Source organism: Coregonus clupeaformis, chromosome 34 (genome assembly GCF_020615455.1).
Source record: "Coregonus clupeaformis isolate EN_2021a chromosome 34, ASM2061545v1, whole genome shotgun sequence".
In the NCBI taxonomy this organism is placed as follows: domain Eukaryota; kingdom Metazoa; phylum Chordata; class Actinopteri; order Salmoniformes; family Salmonidae; genus Coregonus; species Coregonus clupeaformis.
Genome location: NC_059225.1, coordinates 3,567,907 through 3,584,115, shown reverse-complemented (window position 1 = coordinate 3,584,115; position 16,209 = coordinate 3,567,907). Strand labels below are relative to the sequence as shown.

Sequence of the window (16,209 nt, the reverse complement as noted above, 5' to 3'; positions counted from 1 at the left end):
TTATGGGTTCGTTTCCCACGGGGGGCCAGTATGAAAAAGGTATGCACTCACTAACTGTAAGTGGCTCTGGATAAGAGCGTCTGCTAAATGACTAGACTGGAATACGAGTATGAATAGTTTAATTACAGAACCAGAATAATTTGCAGAAAATAATTTCTCACAATATTACAATGGTTGTAAAATAAAAGTCTGTAGTCATATTCATTTAATGTTACTGTGATATTATTACAATGTATTATTATAATATTGTAATATTGTTACAGTAATAATGGGTTAAGTGAACTGTCAAACATGACTCATTTTTACATATACAGTACATAACACACAATATTATAACATGTGTATATTACATAATGCACACAATATTATTCTGATTCTGAGAACTACACTGGTTTTAATTCAGTTATTGGGTTACTTGCAGTGTTGGGGAAGCTACTCTGAAAATATAGTTTACCAAGCTACCAATTACTTTACACTGGAAGAAGTTAAGCTACACTAAAGATACCCTTAAGAAACATATAGTTTACTTAACTAAAGTTAGTTTGAAAAAGTAGTTCACTACATCCAAACTACTATGTGATAAATTATCATATCTAAATCTGAAATGTCATAGACTACAAATTGCAATAACAGATCACTCTGCAGTTTAAACAAAATCCTATTTAGCCTATTAAATACAAAAACTATGATTCAAGTAAGAATTCGGCAGATCTGCTGCTGAAAATTAAAGGAAAATCTTGTATACTTAACCAATTTCTAATTTGATTTTTGCCCAAAAATTGTGTGTAGTTCCAGTAGTTAGCTACACTGCAAAAAAGTAATTAACTACTTAAACTACTACCAAGATTTGAATTTTGTTCAACTACCACCAAGCTACTGTAAAATGTAGTTAAATGACTAGTTTAACTACATGTAGTTCACTACTCCTCAACACTGGTTACTTGGTGGTGTAAAAAGCCATCACATTGGTGACCTCAACATTAGAACTGCAGTAGACACAAGGTTCCAGCAGAGGGAGACAAAGCCACATACAGTGTCTCTGTTATATCTCTCTGACCACCAATGTCAACATATCTCTAAACATTCCATGTCAATGAATAGGATTAGGGGGGGTAACTATTAAAACGTGACTGTTAAAATCTAAGAGATTTTTAAATTACAGTTGCGAATTCAAAATTTGGACTTAACGAAATGTAATTATTTATGTTATATACAGTATTAAATTAAGTGTATTACCCTTTCACATAATCAACACATAATTTTCTGGAAAGAACCCTGATGGGTACGAAGCTGATGGGTATGAAGCTGATGAGTCCGAAGCTGATGGGTATGAAACTGATGGGTACAAAGCTGATGGGTACAAAGCTGGTGGGTACGAAGCTGGTGGGTATGAAGCTGATGGGTATGAAGCTGATGGGTAGAAGCTGATGGGTATGAAGCTGATGGGTACAAAAGTGTATCTGATAGTCGTGCTCGCAGCAGACACTCACTTCTCAGCATTCATTACATTTACAGACACTTGGCCAGGCTAGCCAATCCTTCAAGGACTGCCCTCTGTTCCTATCCTACTATGTGAGGGGTTCAAAACCGTGTCAGCTTAAAACGGGTGTGAAATCTTTTGTTTTAAGAGTTCTTTGGAGGGGCACAACATGGGGGTATGAGGCATAGAGATGGGTGAGGGTATTTGGGGATATTATATACAGTGGGGAAAAAAAGTATTTAGTCAGCCACCAATTGTGCAAGTTCTCCCACTTAAAAAGATGAGAGAGGCCTGTAATTTTCATCATAGGTACACGTCAACTATGACAAACAAATTGAGAAAAAAATATCCAGAAAATCACATTGTAGGATTTTTTATGAATTTATTTGCAATTTATGGTGGAAAATAAGTATTTGGTCACCTACAAACAAGCAAGATTTCTGGCTCACACAGACCTGTAACTTCTTCTTTAAGAGGCTCCTCTGTCCTCCACTCGTTACCTCTATTAATGGCACCTGTTTGAACTTGTTATCAGTATAAAAGACACCTGTCCACAACCTCAAACAGTCACACTCCAAACTCCACTATGGCCAAGACCAAAGAGCTGTCAAAGGACACCAGAAACAAAATTGTAGACCTGCACCAGGCTGGGAAGACTGAATCTGCAATAGGTAAGCAGCTTGGTTTGAAGAAATCAACTGTGGGAGCAATTATTAGGAAATGGAAGACATACAAGACCACTGATAATCTCCCTCGATTTGGGACTCCATGCAAGATCTCACCCCGTGGGGTCAAAATGATCACAAGAACGGTGAGCAAAAATCCCAGAACCACACGGGGGGATCTAGTGAATGACCTGCAGAGAGCTGGGACCAAAGTAACAAAGCCTACCATCAGTAACACACTACGCCGCCAGGGACTCAAATCCTGCAGTGCAAGACGTGTCCCCCTGCTTAAGCCAGTACATGTCCAGGCCCGTCTGAAGTTTGCTAGAGTGCATTTGGATGATCCAAAAGAGGATTGGGAGAATGTCATATGGTCAGATGAAACCAAAATATAACTTTTTGGTAAAAACTCAACTCGTCGTGTTTGGAGGACAAAGAATGCTGAGTTGCATCCAAAGAACACCATACCTACTGTGAAGCATGGGGGTGGAAACATCATGCTTTGGGGCTGTTTTTCTGCAAAGGGACCAGGACCACTGATCCGTGTAAAGGAAAGAATGAATCGGGCCATGTATCGTGAGATTTTGAGTGAAAACCTCCTTCCATCAGCAAGGGCATTGAAGATGAAACGTGGCTGGGTCTTTCAGCATGACAATGATCCCAAACACACCGCCCGGGCAATGAAGGAGTGGCTTCGTGAAGAAGCATTTCAAGGTCCTGGAGTGGCCTAGCCAGTCTCCAGATCTCAACCCCATAGAAAATCTTTGGAGGGAGTTGAAAGTCCATGTTGCCCAGCGACAGCCCCAAAACATCACTGCTCTAGAGGAGATCTGCATGGAGGAATGGGCCAAAATACCAGCAACAGTGTGTGAAAACCTTGTGAAGACTTACAGAAAATGTTTGACCTGTGTCATTGCCAACAAAGGGTATATAACAAAGTATTGAGAAACTTTTGTTATTGACCAAATACTTATTTTCCACCATAATTTACAAATAAATTCATTAAAAATCCTACAATGTGATTTTCTGGATTTTTTTCCCTCATTTTGTCTGTCATAGTTGACTTGTACCTATGATGAAAATTACAGGCCTCTCGCATCTTTTTAAGTGGGAGAACTTGCACAATTGGTGGCTGACTAAATACTTTTTTTCCCCACTGTACACTGGGTTATGTGAGTGAGTGAGTGAGTGAGTGAGGGTTAACTTTCATATGGATGAAGATTTCATATGGATGAAGTAAGCCTGCCCTCCGCTATGACGGGACATGGACAATTATAGATATAACCAGTGTTTAATAATAGACAGCAGCTGGTGGCATCCTTTTAGAAATGGACAGTCCCCTTCCCCCTTCCCAGTCCCCATGGAGGTGCCTTGCCCCCTCCCTGAATGGAACGATCGCCTTGCACAGGTTGCTAAGTTATGGAGGCCTACTCAGCCAGTCCGACCTTTTGGTATTTTGTAAAATAAATAGTGATAGCGTTCACTTCTGCCCTGCCGTATCCCGTTGCTGTAAATGCGTTCTCAATTAATGTACCTAATTAAGCACACGTCCTTTGTTTGCTTAAAACAAAGTTGCACCTGGGTTGCTCGCTCCGCGTGTCACTCTCAACAATTGCCTGCAATCTGCTTGCCACTCAGTTGTAATTTATCACATGAAATAGAAATCGATCCCATTTCAGATAACTGATCGTTTGCAATATCCAATCAGTGTGCAGAGAAAAAGTCTCAATCTACAGCAGGGATCCACAACTTCGAAGAATCTATTGATTTCCCAGCATTTTAGTCATTTAGCAGATGCTCTTATCCAGAGTGACTTACTGGAGCAATTAGGGTTAAGTGCCTTGCACAAGGGCACGTCGACAGACTTTTCACCTAGTCGGCTCGGCGATTCGAACCAGTGGTCTTTCGGTTACTGGCCAGACGCTCTTAACCGCTAAGCTACCTGCCAGCACCTTTTATAACTTCATGTATCAATCAGTAACTGCTTAGTTTACTTAATTTCATACTGATGATGCTGACTACTGACCCGCTGAATTTAGTCAAATTCTTTGCACCAATAATACTATGATTAACATGAGTTACTGTATATTACCAATGCTATACTGAGATACTCAATCATGGAAGTTCCCTTGGACTGGCCTAAATATAATGAAGGGTAGAAGAAGAGCTTAGCACCCCATCCCAGAAATTAACTTTAGTGATGCAGAGACAAAATTATGTATATGTTCCTAAACCAAATTATGGTCTGTATGCAGTACCACAAGGTCACAAATGTGATGTCACTCCCATAGTATGCATGAGCCCTGGGCTACGTTCCAACATCCATACTAGCATACTTCTTGGAATGCATGCCCATCCACTGTTCTGAGGGGTCTGCCGGTGGGACAGCATAGATCTCAGAGGGGTCTGCCCAGGGGACAGCATAGACCTCTGGATACCAATGTTAACTGGAGCAACAGTTACAGTGCATTCGGAAAGTGTTCAGACCCCTTCCCTTTTTCCACATGTTGTTACGTTACAGCCTTATTCTAAAATTTATCAAATAAAAACATTTCCTCATCAATCCACACACAATAACCCATAATGACAAAGCGAAAACAGGTTTTTAGAAATGTTTGCAAATGTATACAAAATAAAAAACAGAAATACCTTATTTCCATAAGTATTCAGACCCTTTGCTATGAGACTCGAAATTGAGCTCAGGTGCATTCTGTTTCCATTGATCATCCTTGAGATGTTTCTACAACTTGATTGGAGTCCACCTGTGGTAAATTCAATTGATTGGACATGATTTGTAAAGGCACACACCTGTCTGTATAAGGTCCCACAGTTGACAGTGCATATCAGAGCAAAACCCAAGCCATGAGGTCGAAGGAATTGTCCATAGAGCTCCGAGACAGGATTGTGTCGAGGTACAGATCTGGGGAAGGGTACCAAAAAATGTCTGCAGCATTGAAGGTCCTCAAGAACACAGTGGCCTCCATCATTCTTAAATGGAAGAAGTTTAGAACCACCATGACTCTTCCTAGAGCTGGCCGCCCGGCCAAACTGAGCAAACGGGGGAGAAGGGCCTTGGTCAGGGAGGTGACCAAGAACCCGATGGTCACTCTGACAGAGCTCCAGAGTTCCTCTGTGGAGATGGGAGAACCTCCCAGAAGGACAACCATCTCTGCAGCACTCCACCAATCAGGCCTTTATGGAAGAGTGGCCAGACGGAAGCCACTCCTCATTAAAAGGCACATGACAGCCCGCTTGGAGTTTGCCAGCAGGCACCTAAAGGACTCTCAGACCATGAGAAACAAGATTCTCTGGTCTGATGAAACCAAGATTGAACTCTTTGGCCTGAATGCCAAGTGTCACGTCTGGAGGAAACCATCCCTACCATGAAGCATGGTGGTGGCAGCATCATGCTGTTTTTCAGTGGCAGGGACTGGGAGACTAGTCAGGATTGAGGGAAAGATGAACGGAGCAAAGTACAGAGGATATCCTTGATGAAAACCTGTTCCAGAGCGCTCAGGACCTCAGACTGGGTAAAGGTTCACCTTCCAACAGGACAATGACCCTAAGCACACAGCCAAGACAACTGAATGTTTTTGAGTGGCCCAGCCACAGCCCGGACTTGAACCCGATTTAACATCTCTGGAGAGACCTGAATATAGCTATGCAGCGACGCTCCCCATCCAATCTGACAGAGCTTGAGAGGATCTGCAGAGAAGAACGGGAGAAACTCCCCAAATACAGGTATGCCAAGCTTGTAGCATCATAGCCAAGAAGACTCAAGGCTGTAATCGCTGCTAAAGGTGCTTCAACAAAGTACTGAGTAAAGGGTCTGAATACTTATGTAAATGTGATATTTCAGTTCTTTATTTTTAATAAATTTGCAAAAATCTCTAAAAACCTGTTTTTGCTTTGTCATTATCGGGTATTGTGTGTAGATTGATGAGGGAAAAAACTATTAAATCCATTTTAGAATAAGGCTGTAAAGTAACAAAATGTGGAAAATGTAATGTGGTCTGAATACTTTCCTAATGCACAGTATGCACCTTAGTGTACCTTAGCGTAAAAGGTCTACTGTATTAAATGATAGCCCCATAGAGAGGTTTTTCCAATTAAAGGCATGTTCCTGATATGTACTGTAGCGTTCAGAGCAATGGCTTGCATATTGTTGTCTAATGGTGTAAGAGAAAAAGAATAACTCGCTTAGAGAAGATGAAAGTAGAATGGATAGGGGGGTTTCCATGATCCACACATCTTCCAAAAATGTAGAGGAGTCACTTTACGCTCAGTATTTTTAGCTGGGGCGAACGCATTACAAGTTTGGGCCCCATGTCTCCCTCTGTCACTCTCTCTCCGAGCCCTGCCTGACGGTGTCTGCTCTCTCGTATCTGAGCTGCCCACACCCTAGAGAGGTGGAGCCTCCATGTTCTTGTGCATTGGATCTGGGTGAGGCACCAGTTGCAGGGTGAGTCTTTTTGGCCGAGGTGTCTGCTGCCCTCCATGGCCCAATGATCCAGCAACCCAACCCTACCCAACACCAACACCTGGTGGTCTGACAAGTCTCAGGTTGAAGCTACGTAAAGGCCTGTTTACCCTGTCTGCGGTTTCTACTGACAACTAAGAACAAATAGGATTTCTAACCTCAACCTTTTCCCTTTGGATCCGAGACGAGGCGGTTGGCGACACCAACCATGGCTGATAAACTGGGTCTGGCTGTGGGGGACGATACGGCGTCCATCATGGCGCTATTGGAGCGCGTGGCGGGCATCATCGACAACGTGCAGGCATGCCAGACGCGTATGGAGGAGAGGCAGCTAGAGCTGGAGAACAGTGTCAAGACCATCCAGGAGGACGTGGTGAAGCTGACGGTAAACCATGCAGCCACCAGCAGCACAGTGGACAAGCTGCTGGAGAAGACGCGCAAGGTCAGCTGCCACATCAAGGACGTCCGGGTACGGGTGGAGAATCAGAACATCCGCGTCAAGAAGGTGGAAACCACCCAGGAGGAACTGTTGGCGAAGAACAAGTTCCGGGTTGTTATCTACCAGGTAATCCCATCCAGCCAATTTCATTGCTGCAAAAAGCAAAAAGCAAAAAGTGTCAGAAGCAAGGGTTCCTAATCATTGTCATCTTCATCCACTAACTGGCTTCATTATCGGTTATTTGAGGATCATACTCTCAATAGTTGTACAAGGATATGGTAAATTGTAAAAAACTTGTGGACTTTAGTTAATATTTTTCTGGCAGAAACAACAGACAGGAGGGGTGAAAGCATATGTTAAAATAGAGGGTGTTATAGTGAATTCAAAGACTGGACTATTTTAGATGGCAGAATGGTACTGGCTTAATTTTACTTTGGCCTTCAAAGCTAACAGCTGCAAGCCCACCGTTGACCAGAGTTTTTCAGGGTCTAAGTTGCCTTGACAGCACGGAAGATATACTGTAGTCTACTAAAAGGTTAGATGCTGCACTCAAGAATACGAAACTATGTGGCAGATAGCCAATGACGATACGATTTGGATGAAGCAGCCAGGGATGGGGGCGGAGTGGATTTTGGCAGCCATTTTATTTGAGATGAGGAAAGAAGAGGGGAAGGTCAAATAACATAAAGAACAACATGGTTTTTCAATAGACAAACTGGATTCACTGGCAGCCGCATAATCACTAAAAAATATGCAGTTTGGCATGCGTGACATACTAATATTGAATCAAGCAGATGAGGAAATATTGCTTTGAAGTCAGCATCCAATGAACTGATTTAATTCCTACTCTCCCTTCTATGAAAATGGAATGTCATGCTGTAATTAAAGCTACCTAAGATGACTAGATCAATTGCCTAAGAAAACTGGATCAATTGTCTAACATTTTAACACCACTTTTTACTAAAAGACCTTACAGACAATGTAATTTATTTAATACTCATATTACCATTGGTATTATCTGCTATTTGATGTGAAGTTACTACAAATGGTAATTTCTAGTAGTTACTTCAAATAATTTATCTAGTTTGGTGACAATGGTTCTTGGTAATAACAAATATGTACGTACGCTGTTACCCTGTGGTTTTAAAGAAAATACCAGGTTATTAGGGGACCGTAAAATAAAGTGATACCATTTTACTTCAAACAATATTTGCTCAGTACTCATACATACAGTGTCAAGACACTTCCATTCCATTTCACACTAAAGTGGGAAGTCAAAATGAAACAGGATAGGGAGGTTTGGGAATCAAACAACGTGTGGTGATATCTATGTCATGGTTACAGTAATGTTGGTTGATTGTCAAGGTATACTGGGATTGAAACATTTGTTTTACTGTCAGTCATTCTGTGATTGTGATATTTAGTGACCACTAGGTTTGCTCTCTTTTAGGTCATCGTTGTAAAATAACATGACTGGTAAATAAAGGTTGAATTTTCCTTCTGCCACTTTTTAGGATATGTGGCACAGACCCATAGAGAATGATAGAGGCCTCAAGTGGCCAAAAGGCTGTTTTAGCATGGGCAGCGCCATTGAGGGCTTCCATCATGCTTCCGCCATTTTAAAATAGTCAAATTAGTCAACTGGGTGGGGATTCCTATGGGGTGCATCCTCAATGCCGCTGCCCATGCTGTCACAGACGCTATAATGGCACAGATATAAAGATGAGTCCTCTATCTATCTCTATGGAGAGACCCAACACGTACATGGTTAGTGATGATTCACTTATCATTAGATTTCCCTCATTAAAATGCAAATCAATTTATAACATTTTTGACATGCATTTTTCTGGATTTTTTTGTTGATATTCTGTCTCTCACTGTTCAAATAAACCTAACATTAAAATTATAGACTGATCATTTCTTTGTCAGTGGGCAAATGTACAAAATCAGCAGGGGATCAAATACTTTTTTCCCTCACTGTACTTGAATGTGTTTTCAACATTAGAGCTATCTCCCAATTTATTTAGAGAAAGAAACTGTAAAACAAGTTACTTTCTTGATAGAAATCGGCTAGACACAAGGCGGATCTTAAATACGAAGAAAGTATACCCTCCTTGTTTTTTCAGCACATTTTGGGCAAGAGAACATTCAAATATCAATTAAAAAGCATACACTGATTTGGAATTATAGTTCTAATATAACCCTTTTATTGACCAGTCCCTCTCTCTCTCTAATCATTCATTTAGAGCGCCTCCAGTCTTTGCAAAGTGGTCTGCTACTTATTTGCTAGGTCTAAATGAACAAGCCAGCTGACAAGATTATTCTAAGTTATTATTCAAGGTTATTCTGAGAGCCTGCTGTGCACATGGTTCTCTTTCAGTTTTTATTCTGAGAGCCTTTTCCTGTCAAGGCCCTCACCTCCTTATATAGTACTATTAGGTCTGAGGCTGTGAGAGTCAATAAACCTCTCTTGGAATGATATGAAAGCAAGGAAATAATAAGTAATTAAGTAAGTACAGTTGAAGTCGGAAGTTTACATACACCTTAGCCAAATACATTTAAACTCAGGTTTTCACAATTCCTGACATTTAATCCTAGTAAAAGTTCCCAGTCTTAGGTCAGTTAGGATCACCACTTTATTTTAAGAATGTGAAATGTCAGAATAATAGTAGAGAGAATGATTTATTTCAGCTTTTATTTATTTCATCACATTCCCAGTGTGTCAGAAGTTGACATACACTAAATTAGTATTTGGTAGCATTGCCTTTAAATTGTTTAACTTGGGTCAAACATTTCGGGTAGCCTTCCACAAGCTTCCCACAATAAGTTGGGTGAATTTTGGCCCATTCCTCCTGACAGAGCTGGTGTAACTGAGTCAGGTTTGTAGGCCTCCTTGCTCGCACACGCTTTTTCAGTTCTGCCCACACATTTTCTATAGGATTGAGGTCAGGGCTTTGTGATGGCCACTCCAATACCTTGACTTTGTTGTCCTTAAGCCATTTTGCCACAACTTTGGAAGTATGCTTGGGGTCATTATCCATTTGGAAGACCCATTTGCGACCAAGCTTTAACTTCCTGACTGATGTCTTGAGATGTTGCTTCAATATATCCACATAACTTCCTCATGATGCCTTCTATTTTGTGAAGTGCACCAGTCCCTCCTGCAGTAAATCACCCCCACAGCATGATGCTGCCACCCCCGTGCTTCACGGTTGGGATGGTGTTCTTCGGCTTGCAAGCATCCCCCTTTTTCCTCCAAACATAACGATGGTCATTATGGCCAAACAGTTCTATTTTTGTTTCATCAGACCAGAGGACATTTCTCCAAAATGTACGATCTTTGTCCCAATGTGCAGTTGCAAACCGTAGTCTGGCTTTTTTATGGCGGTTTTGGAGCAGTGGTTTCTTCCTTGCTGAGCGGCCTTTCAGGTTATGTCGATATAGGACTCGTTTTACTGTGGATATAGATACTGTTGTACCTGTTTCCTCCAGCATCTTCACAAGGTCCTTTGCTGTTGTTCTGGGATTGATTTGCACTTTTCGCACCAAAGTACGTTCATCTCTAGGAGACAGAACGCGTCTCCTTCCTGAGCGGTATGACGGCTGCGTGGTCCCATGGTGTTTATACTTGCGTACTATTGTTTGTACAAATGAACGTTGTACCTTCAGGCGTTTGGAAATTGCTCCCAGGGATGAACCAGACTTGTGGAGGTCTACAATTCTTTTTCTGAGGTCTTGGCTGATTTATTTTGATGTTCCCATGATGTCAAGCAAAGAGGCACTCAGTTTGAAGGTAGGCCTTGAAATACATCCACAGGTACACCTCCAATTGACTCAAATTATGTCAGTTAGCCTATCAGAAGCTTCTAAAGCCATGACATCATTTTCTGGAATTTTCCAAGCTGTTTAAAGGCACAGTCAACTTAGTGTATGTAAACTTCTGACCCACTGGAATTTTGATACAGTGAATTATATGTGAAATAATCTGTCTGTAAACAATTGTTGGAAAATGCACAAAGTAGATGTCCTAACCGACTTGCCAAAACTATAGTTTGTTAACAAGAAATTTGTGGAGTGGTTGAAAAAATGAGTTTTAATGACTCCAACCTAAGTGTATGTAAACTTCCGACTTCAACTGTAGGTAAGACAATAAATAGTAAGTAGGTCTGGATTCAATTCGTATTGCAGGAGTATCGCAGAAGATCTGCGCTATAGCGCGATGGAAATGTATATCTCATATTATCAAATGGTACCTACCCAGCTACGCAGCTATATTGGAACAGCCCTGCAACTCTCAATTCAGCACTGCAAGCAAACTTCTTCAACCATAAATGGAATTTTAGCATGATACATTTAATCAATCATTTGTATATTTTTTACTTAATTTTTGTATTATATTATATGGGACATCAAGCTGCCTGACTGGTATAGCTGCTCCTTGAAACTGATACAGCTTGCTTAAAGCTTCTAATGCACTATAAAAAGTTACAAAAGCTATGATGTGATATGTTTAGCTTTCTACCGCCTAAAGCTGAGCTATATCAGCAGGTGTGAGTATTATTAATAGGCTGCAGTACACAGTTAAACTCCCAACTTTATTCAGTGAGAACAATATACGCAGTGGACCGTCCCACTTTGATGTAAAGTGGTGCTAAACCATGTATTTGCATGGTAAATACATCATTGGTACAGTGTAATAATAGTATAAATACATATTGTAGTTTTGTGGCTTTCAGAATTTCAAAAGCTAGACTCATTAAAAACATTTTTTACAGAAAGTATTCACACCCCTTTACTTTTTCCACATTTTGTTGTGTTACAGCCTGAAATTAAAATTGATTAAATTGAGATGTTTTTATCACTGGCCTACACACAATACCCCATAATGTCAAAATGGAATTGTGTTTTTCAACATTTTTACAAATGTATTAAAAGGGAAAAGCTGAAATGTCTTGAGCCAATAAGTATTCAACCCCTAAGTTCAGGAGTAAAGTTTTGCTTAACGAGTCACGTAATAAGTTGCATGGACTCAATCTGTGTGTAATAACAGTGTTTAACATGATTTTTGAATGACTACCTCATCTCTGTACCTCACACATACAATTATCTGTAAGGTCCCTCAGTCGAGCAGTGAATTTCAAACACAGATTCAACCACAAAGACCAGAGAGGTTTTCCAATGCCACGCAAAGAAGGGCACCTATTGGTAGATGGGTAAAAAAAAAAGCAGACACTGAATATCCCTTTGAGTAAGGTCAAGTTATTAATTACACTTTGGATGGTGTATCAAAACACCTAGTCACTACAAAGAGACAGGTGTCCTTCTGGACAGGAAGGAAACCGCTCATGGATTTCACCATGAGGCCAATGGTGATTTTAAAACAGTTACAGAGTTCAATGGCTGTTATAGGAGAAGGAAAAATAAGCACAGGCAAAATCCTAGCGCAAAACCTGGTTCAGTCTGCTTTCCACCAGACACTGGGAGATTAATTCACCTTTCTCAGGACAATAACCTAAAACACAAGGCCAAATCTACATTGGAGTTGCTTACCAAGAACACAGTGAATGTTCCTGAGTGGCCGTTTTACAGTTTTGACTTAAAGCTGCTTAAAAAGGTATGGCAAGACTTGAAAATGGTTGTCTAGCAATGATCAACAACATATATTGACTCAGGGGTGTGAATACTTATGTAAATTAGGTATTTCTGTATTTAATTTTCAATACATTTGCAAAACTTTCCAAAAGTCCTTCTGTAGGACTTTCCAAAAACACCTTTCTAAAAACATGTTTACACTTTGTCATTATGGGGTATTGAGTGTGGATGGGTGATTTAAAAAATATATATTTCATCCATTTTGAATTCAGGCTGTAGCCCAACAAACTTTCTGAAGGCACTGTAGCTGCACTCTATGGTCATTCATAAAATAGAATGATTTATGATTCTTGGCAATATCTTCATAATGGCTGCTCATATTTCAAACATGAAACATGAACCTATTAACTAATGTCTTAACTGGGTTATGGGAACCGCGGCATTAAGCGAAAACAGTTGGTCTATCATTCTCAGGATTGTCAAGGCGTCAGATTCTTTATTTAACATGATTTAGATCATACAACTAAGACACAATCAGAAATATTATGGCTGCCATTCTCCTCCAAACATCTATCAGGACTTATTTTTGAGGTCTTTATTTTCTAAGTATTAACCTCAATAGTATTGCAATGCTTCTGTCAGTGCTCAGAAATCATTCAGACCTGATAAACAAAGTGCTACCACTTGATATTACAGATGTATACTAGCAGGCAGACTCACAAGTGCTTTTGTGAATCCCTTTGATTCTTTTGAGTTGGTTTTATGACACTTAACCTGGTTTATGTTCTCATTACAGGGTGACAGTGAGGTGCCAGCCGTGGCAGCCGGAAAGGAACCCAAAGAACCCAGTGAACCCAAGGAACCGAAACCGTCTGCTGCCGAAGTTGAGCCAGACCACTTTGAGCTCCCCCCTGAGTCTGACGATGAGTACATGGTGGTGGAGGAAGCCTCGTCCATGGCAACTAAGATGAAGAAATCAGGCCTGACCCGTATGGAGAGCTTCAAGTCCACCTTCTCCCGCGTGAACATGACCAAGACGAAAGAGAACATGAGCAGCAAGGTTGGCCAGATGGGTGAGCGCATCGTATCAACCGAGCGTCGGCAGAAGATCCGCCAGTCTGGGGAGAGGCTCAAGCAGTCCGGCTCGCGGCTCAAGGAATCCATTGCCAGCCATGTGCCAGCCAAACTGAAGAAGGAGAGGACTGTGGCGGAGGGCCAGGAGGGGGCTGTGGGGGTCACCGAGGACGCCGCACCCGTCCCGCCACCCAAGGGCCGCAAATCCGTAAACCCTAAGCTCGCCGAGGATGGCGTAGAGGAGGAGGTGCCGATGCATGATATCAAACAGCTCTCCTAAACCAGCGTTCAAGGAAATGGAAAACAACAACATCCGTGTATCTTTTTTTTTTCATATTTTTTTTTTAAGGATGGCCTGTGACTGATAGTCCCAGTCCCATAAACGGGCCAGTTAGGGTTTCAACACAATGAATTTATATAATCCACACAACACTTTGAAGTCATCTTTGTTTTGGGAATTCAATTATTTATATAGATAGAAGTATTTCTTTTTTTGGTCATTTTTTCTTACATTAAACATGGACTCACAAGTATGCAAAACAAATAAACTGACAAGATTTACAGCAAATGTGTGTGATTGGACATTTTCTACAGACTTATAATCAACATATTATAATACATAAGACATTCAATTGTCAATGTGCATGTTGAAAGGCTGAATATGGGATGTTAAGGCTAAACTATTGAAGTGATGGAAGTTGAAATGGAGTTCTGGTATGTATGGTTTGATTAAGGTTAATGTTACATATGCAAAACATTAAATTGACTGGAAAATGTCTTTGTGCAAAGGTAAGTGAAGAATGATGAGCTTTTGGTCTCAGTTATGTAAATTCATGCCAGCCGAACTAGAATTTAGTGATAAATAGAATTTCTTGTGCAATTTTTGCAGAGAAAACTCAATCAGCTGGTGTCTGAAGAGTAAAGCATATATAAAAAGCATATATAATTTCATGGGCAAATTGGTGGGTGGGTGAAGAAACTAATGTGCATTATGTCAAATATCTATGGATACGAAATGTTGATTTAAAAAAAAAAATATTAGTCATACAAATGGCCAGTGGGAATAGACAGAATTTTGCTCCCTATGGAAATAAGCAGATTCATAAATATATGTCTAGTGTAGTTTAATATATAAAGCCATTACTAGGACATTTTATTGAGAGTTGTTTGCTGCAATAGAGTGAGTGATTTTGCATGTTTATAGATATTCTTTTATTTTATTTTGAGAGTAATTCTTTAGAGTGAATGTCACTGAATATATACTATATTTGAAGCCTCTCACAACTCATTGTGCATGTTATCATCTTATTCAAATGTCCGATAATCTTGTTAGCTGTAGATTTTGTTTCTATTTAATGAACACGGTTCTTTACTCTTGTTTAAAAAGGTCTAAAATAGGTGCCATACTAGACTAACTGTTTTGCTGTAGTGCAACATATCTCAAGATAGTTGACATTGTTTACATGAAGTCAAAAGCTTTTGTAAGTTCCCATGAAATGTGTTGTAACAGCTTTATGACAACCACACTTTGTTTATTACAACGTACAGGACCCAGTCATAAAGTATAGAGCTGTAACAAAAATAAAATCTAAACGGCATCCTTGTTTGCTATGTTATGCTTTATTACAAAATTATTTAAAAAATGGGTCCTGCTTTATTTGAAGTGCATCTTATGAAGGCTTCATTAAGCATTCATATAGACTTCATAAGCACTGCATAAATGGGTCACAAATAATCTATAACCGTATTTCATGCTCTATAAAAGATTAATAAATAAATTGATGGTTGTCACACAGTTATACCACATTATTAATCTTTATAGAGCATGATATACGGTTATAGATTATTTGTGAGGCATCTATGTAGTGCTTATGAATCCTATATGAAGGCTTTATGAAGCCATAAGATGCACTTCAAATGAAGCGGGACCAAAAAAGGTTATAAAGGTGTTATTACTATGATGCCACATGATGCTATTTAAATGCTTTTTGACAGCGTAAATCTTATCTTGGGATAAGGGAAACTTGAGTGTTAGGAATAACAGGTTGACTATCAAACAACAATCTTTTCTACAGCACTTTAGCAGATACAACACCAGGATGTGATGATGAGTTATTCAAAAACAGTAATTTCTATAAAACCATTGCACTGTTTCCATCTTCTGGTATTCTTTGAAAATATGTTTAATAAAAATGCAAAACAATGTTGCAAATGTCGGAGAGACAGACAGCAAGGTCTATACAATTCTCCGCTGTTAAAAACTAAATGTTAGTCTAAAAGAAATGTGAGATAATCTCTAGATTATTTTTATAGTGGAGATCAAGTTTATAAATTGCCTGGCTGGGCTGACGAGACAGTGGATTTCGCAGTCAGATGTAAATAGGCATTTTAACGTCATAGATTTAGCCGGTGGTAACTTGTGGAATAGACACTGTCTGGAATGCGGTTTTAACTAATCAGCATTCAGGATTAGACCCAC

General features: G+C 40.1%; 1 protein-coding gene across 1 annotated transcript; it reads left to right on the top strand.

The window, feature by feature from the left end:
* Nucleotides 1-6,472: 6,472 nt before the first annotated feature.
* Nucleotides 6,473-15,328, top strand: LOC121549644 (caveolae-associated protein 4a). Its single transcript, XM_041861430.2, has 2 exons — nt 6,473-7,190; nt 13,453-15,328. The coding sequence occupies exons 1-2, from the start codon at nt 6,834-6,836 to the stop codon at nt 14,008-14,010; spliced, it is 915 nt and encodes a 304-aa protein (XP_041717364.1). The 5' UTR covers nt 6,473-6,833; the 3' UTR covers nt 14,011-15,328.
* The last annotated feature ends 881 nt before the right edge of the window (nt 15,329-16,209 follow it).